At 38.8% G+C, this 6,068-nt stretch overlaps 1 protein-coding gene across 4 annotated transcripts in view; it reads right to left on the bottom strand.

The window, feature by feature from the left end:
• The window catches only part of LOC107037524 (centrosomal protein of 135 kDa), a 29,886-nt gene that overhangs the window by 23,158 nt on the left and 660 nt on the right, over nucleotides 1-6,068 (bottom strand). For 2 of the 4 annotated variants that reach the window (XM_015256146.2, XM_015256119.2), the window contains exons 2-9: nucleotides 5,150-5,866; nucleotides 4,090-4,483; nucleotides 3,604-3,816; nucleotides 3,080-3,513; nucleotides 2,475-2,570; nucleotides 2,095-2,324; nucleotides 1,408-1,618; nucleotides 1,081-1,196 (exon numbers count right to left, since the gene is read on the bottom strand). In XM_015256146.2, coding sequence (XP_015111632.1) covers nucleotides 1,081-1,196; nucleotides 1,408-1,618; nucleotides 2,095-2,324; nucleotides 2,475-2,570; nucleotides 3,080-3,513; nucleotides 3,604-3,816; nucleotides 4,090-4,483; nucleotides 5,150-5,866 — 2,411 coding nt within the window. The remainder of the gene's footprint in view (nucleotides 1-1,080; nucleotides 1,197-1,407; nucleotides 1,619-2,094; nucleotides 2,325-2,474; nucleotides 2,571-3,079; nucleotides 3,514-3,603; nucleotides 3,817-4,089; nucleotides 4,484-5,149; nucleotides 5,867-6,068) is intronic. The other 2 variants (XM_015256129.2, XM_015256137.2) reach the window with 2 other exon arrangements.

Here is a 6,068-nt window from a genome sequence, read left to right as displayed (position 1 = left end):
TCGAGAAATGGCGTGCTAGGACCTCTAAAGATGGTGTTGAACCAGGGGAGACTCCTAGAACCCACTGGAAAATGTTGTCACAATTGCGCTTTTCAATTGAAAACAGACATCATCTTTAGAGAGATTTGTCATCTTTAAAGACTTCTGCACGCCATTTCTCGACCCGCTCTTTCATTTGAGCCAAAAAAAACATTCATATCTTGTGTGACATCTCTGCTACAAACTCTGGTCATCAACTCTGGTTTTCAGTTGAAATTGGAATTGTTAATTTACACAATAATAGGAGTACATTGACGATTTTTTCTTAACTCGCAAAAATCTTCAAACAATTTGCTACCGGTTGGTGATAAAATTTTTTGGAAATAATGAAATAGGGGGGATAACGCCTTTTTTTTCAGGGGTGATTTTTCAAAAATTTATTTTAAAAAAAGTACTAACTAGTAAATGTTTTTTATTAGCTCGCAATTTTCTTCAAAACTACTTCAATGAGGAAAAAAATAAAAATTTGGAATATCTATACATGAGGGGCTAATTCATCGGATCTGACGAAAAGAGAAGGTGCGAGTGTAGACTGGGTACATGAGGACCTCTGAACACACATCGGACAGTTATCATCCCCCAGACATTGAAACTAATGATCTAAGCTCCTTGGAAGAGTGCCAACCACACGTTATAAGATAGTTTTTCTGATTTGCGAGCTCGGGGGAACGAAAACTCCGGGAAGGAGCCTCCAGGGATGTTAAAAACTCAATACCCAGGGTCCCTGTGTCCGGAAGATGACCCAAAATCGACGAAAACACGTGGAAAACTAATTGAAACTATAAAATCAAGTTCATCGACCAGATAAACTCGACTTTTGCCAGCCAAATTACGAACAAATCTCATTCTGTGATTTATCGAGATTTTTTACGACTTTAACACAGTTCTTAGTTGTAAACAAAAGTATTCCAATAGGTTTAGAGCGATATTTATTGTTACTGATACTTCTTTAGTGTGAAGATGTAAATAGGGTTCGTGTAAATAGATTTTTCGAAGTATTTAGTTTTAATTTTGATGTACGTTTGGAATTTTTGTACTCACTGGTACTTGTGCTGGACCTCTCGCAGTTGCTGCTCAGTTCCTATTGTTTGCTGCTCCTTTGAGATTATTTCACGTTCTAGAGCTGCTATTCGTTCGGTTTTGTTGTCCAATTCCATCTGGGGAGGAGTTGAATTAGAAATTAGTGAAAATTTATTGACAATGAGTGAAATCAAATGAACAAATTAATTCTATTCGTTTGGAATTATTTTTTCCATTTAAGTAAAATTTAATAAAATAAAATAAATTGATGCATGAATGAATTTTTTTCATTTGAGTGATTTGTTTCATTCAATCAAAGAATATGAGCATGAAAAAATTATTAATCACCAGTAATTTATCTTTCTCCTGATCCAATCGTGCCATATTAACACGAAGGGTATTGATCTCCTGCTTGAGCTCCTTCACCTGATTATCCAACTGCGACTGCTGCTGCTCCAGACACCTATTTCGCTCCATAGCCTTCGACAGTTCACCCTCTGATTGACTGAGTTGACTCTGCACGTCACCCAGTGCTTGATCAGTTTGATCTTGCAGTGCCCTGCGTACAAATATGACCCAGTTATTTCATTGGGTATTTGAATTCAATCATTTGTGATCGAGAAGAATTTTCATTGGAAAACAATCTCAAAATCTTCAGTCACAATTCGCAGAAATTAACTTAGACATCAAATATTACGAAAAAATTCCCAATTATTTCTTTCCAACTATTTCTATAAATTGAAAAAAATAACAAATGATAATTATTTACTTTTTAAATTATTATTGAAAGACGAAATTGACAACTTAATAAGTAATGGTAAAATTTTCTAAAAATAATCTCCAATTACTCAACGTTTGAAGCCATTCAACGCAATTTTAAAAAAATGGAAAATCTAAGAACAGAATAATTTCAATTTTTCTACTCGGAAGCACCTGCAGTGGACCCAAACGAATATGTAAATTTTTGGTAACGAATTAATTATAATTTATTTGGGCACTACTGTTTCCTTCTCCCTTCTGAGATGATGTAATTACCTCAGTTGGAAATACTGAGTCCTTTGGCTGACCAACTCCTGCTTAGTCCTCCTGAGCTCTTCCCTGGCCTCTTCGAGGTGCTCCTCAACCCCAGCAATGGCTGTACGTCTCGACCCCTGTGCAAGCAAAAGTTCTTGCCTCTCCCTCTCAATTTCCTTCAATCGACTCTCCAACTCTCGCACGTTATCCCTCAGTCGACGTTGCTCATACGTGTGGGCCTCAGTGGCCATCTAATTTTTACGTGCATTCAGTTATTTGTACTAGAGTTATTGTAATGTTAAGTTGATTATGATATGCATTGAACCTAATGATCTAATAAACATGCAGTTCTAGCGTGCACTCTTTTTTAGGAATAAACTCCTTCATTTTTATGATTTTACCTTCAATCTTTCCCTCAGTATGTCTCGTTCTTCCATCAAACGTTCGACGTCACTTCGTGCTGTGTCTCTTTCGCGTTCTAATCGTGAACATGAAACCTGAAAACAACGTCAATTAATTTTAATTAATTTAATTCCTTGATTATATGAATTGAGAAAAATTGAGTAGTGAATTCAATAGTGAGATAAAACGAATCTTCTTAAGTCATCGATATCTCCTCACCAAATGGTACAATTTGAACGAGTCACATCTCATTTTAAAGAATAAAAAAATACCTTCAAAATGAGGAAAAAATCGTCCAATTTCACTCTGCCAATCTCGAGTTATAGCCATTTAAAAACGATTCATTTCACCCCCTAAGTAAAATTGAACTTTCCTTTACATTTTTGCATTTATCTCGTGAACGCATGGTTTCCCGAGGAATTAGCATAAGACCTTTTTTGTAGGGGATAAAATTTCCAACAAAAAATGTCTACTAACATTTTCTCCTCACCTCACTCATTGCGAAGATAATTTCATATTTGAAATCACGTTCTCATTTTCTTGTTCTTTTAGGGGTTATTCTCTAATGAATATGAATGTAAATTTTATTGTTTATAGCAATTACCTTCGATCCCCCAGTTTCTGGTATTGATGACAGTGGCAGACAGACACAGGGCCCCACCGATCTGCACTCATTACAAACTTTACAAGGACTGGATCGATTTCTGCACCCCTGTAGTCTCGACTCCAGCTCAAACTTTTCCCTGCACAACTCCCTCTTCTCCCTCTGCAGTTCAGTCACCCTCATCTCCTTTTCATTCAACCGATGCTTGAGATCGCAAATCTGGCTCCAAAGTTCATTATCAGATCGTGAGTCATTTTTCAGTCTCTCCATCTCCTTCCTGCACTGATCAGTCTCCTTGCGAAGTTGATCGACCATTATCTGCAGTTCAGCAATCTTCCCATCTTTATCTTGAATCAATTCCCTCATCAACTCCGAACCAGAGGTTCGTTTCTCCTGAACAGGTGGTGAGAGCGATCTCCTCTGAACCTTTGAACCTAAATGAACCCATTGATGAACATCTCAAGCGGTCATTTCGATTTTTTCAAAGAGGAAAGAAAGTGGAAAATGAGCTTTAACCAAAGTACCATTTTTTTTCTTAGAACCTTTCCCCAGATTTTGATTAATCTTATCACCTTTGTCCTTGGACCGTCTAGAACTACTGTTATTAATGCCCTGAGGACTCTCACTGCTCATTTGCTTCTTCAGAGACTCATTCACACCCTCCAATTGCGCAAGCTCATGCTTCTGTGTTTCATTAAGTCGAGACAATCTTTCAATCTCTGCATTGAGTGTCTCCTCTGGAAGAGTGAAGGTCAGTGCAGAGGAGAATGTTAAAGGAATTGTGCAGAAAGAAGTGAAAAGGGTAATTAAACGTGAATTATTTACAACTTGTTGGAGATTGAATTATCTTTTCTACGAGTGGTTTTTTAATATTTACTCTACCGCCACTTTATAAAAAATGAAATGACTAAATAAATAAATAAATGAATGAATGAATAAATAAATAAATAAATGAATAAATAAATAAATAAATAAATAAATAAATAAATAAATAAGTCTCCTATTCATACCTATCAACGTCAGTTCATTAATCCTATCAGTCAGCTTCTTCTTCTCCTCAGTAGAACTGTCCACGACCCTTTGCAGATTCCTCTTCTCCAGCCTACAGGCCTCCAGATCAGCCCTGAGCTCCTGTGACGCCCTCTTCTCCACCAGCAACTCATTCTCCAGATTTCTGACCTTCGTCAGGGCAGTCTCCAGCCTCTCCTGGAGCTGACTGACCCTCCGATTATTCTCCTTAACTGTGGAATTGCAGTCAGCCTCGACAGCCAATGCAATATGATCGATATCCCTCAACTCCTTCTCCAGCTCCTCGTTCCTCTCTGCCAGCTTCATCGCCTGGGACATGGCGTCGTGCTGCTTCTCCAGGGCCTCCTTCAACTGCTCTTCCAAATTCGACTTCACCTTCAAGTGAAATTCCGTGATTATTCATCAATTGCGATGGGACAATCACTTTCATGACTTGAATATTTCAAGAATTCTAAAATATATTTTTGGAATTTACGGGGATTTCATGGAATCTCTAAAATTTCTCAAAGATTTCGAAGGATTTCAATGAATTTCGGAAAATTTCAGAGAATTCCAAAGGATTTCAAAGACACGCTGATAAATTTCATATGGTTTGAAACGAGGAAAGTAGAATTCCAAGATTTTGGACAGTTCATATTTTTTGTGATGAGTTCAAAATAAGATTTCTGGATGAGTTTTACTCGGAATTCAAGTAATTTCAGACAATTAAAAAGAACAATTCAAAGAATTGCGGAGAATTTCATAGAATTCCAAAGGATTTCAAAGACACTATGAGAAAATGCATAAACTTTCAAACGATTGGAGTAGAATTCAAAAATTTTGGTCAATTCATATTTTTCATGATGAATACAAAATAAGATTTCTGGATGAATTTTGCTCAGAATTCAAGGAATTTCATGGAATTAAAAAAAACATCAAAACATTTCAAAGAATTTCCGATAAAATTCCAATTCTCAAATTCTACTTGAGATAATTTTTCTTGCTGTCCTCAGGGGGCGACTTCGCCCCAGGGCACGAATACAAAATATTTCAATTAATCACCTGCTGCAGGACCTTGACCTCATTCCAGCATCCTTCACCACCCCTGGCAGCCTTTCTGCTCGAATTACACTGGACACAACTAGCCTCAGTCTGCCTGCAACTGCAGTCTTTGGAGACAGCCAGGTAGGGCCTCCCCCCCTCCAGCATCTTCCTCAACCTGTTGATCTCCTTTCCCTTGAGTGCCAGCTGATTCTTCAAGGTGTGCACATTATCGTACTGCAGTCCCAGTTCCCCCTTCAGCTTCGTCACCTCGAGGCTCAACGCAGCTATCCTCCTGTCCCCCATGGCCACGAGGTCCAGAAGCTCTGGCTGAACCCTGCTGAGACTCCCCAGGGATCCTTTCAGCAGCTCTGGGGTGAGCACATCCCCATCGATCACAGGCTTCCTCAGGGGAAACACCGATTTTCGTTTTGCTGAGAGACTGGAGTTGCTGATTGTCGGTTTACAGCATTTTCCCAGGAGCTCTTGGATCCTCTTGGACTTGCTGGAGGACTCCACCTCGAGGTCTTTTATTCGCTTGAGATTCCTGGAGGAGGCCAACTGGAGATCGCTGCACTCTGACTCCAGCTGGTTGATTTTTCTCTTGAGGTCTTTGGTCTGCTTCAGGTGATTCTCCTTGGATTCTGTCAGCTCTGCGTGGAGTTTATTGCACTCTTGGACTAGCTTCGCGTTGTCACACTTGTAGGGATCCACTGAGAACTCTTGGGGGCCTGAGATCTTCGTAGTTGCAAAGAGAATTTTGTTGTTAGGAGGAAAGTAGAGGAAAATAAAGGGGTTGGAGAAAATTTTTTTTCTGTTGAAATGTCAATATTTCTTGATTAAATAGCATGATCTCGACGAATCAGGTCTCATTTTTAAGGTTAAAAAAGTATGTTGGGAATGAAAAAAAAGTTGGGCAATTGCACCCAGCTGATCTGGA

The sequence above is a fragment of the Diachasma alloeum genome, unplaced genomic scaffold (genome assembly GCF_001412515.2).
Source record: "Diachasma alloeum isolate Michigan unplaced genomic scaffold, Dall2.0 Dall_scaffold_00177, whole genome shotgun sequence".
NCBI classification, from domain to species: Eukaryota; Metazoa; Arthropoda; class Insecta; order Hymenoptera; family Braconidae; genus Diachasma; species Diachasma alloeum.
Note: the sequence above shows the minus strand (reverse complement) of the source record. Positions and strands in the feature narration are given on the sequence as shown.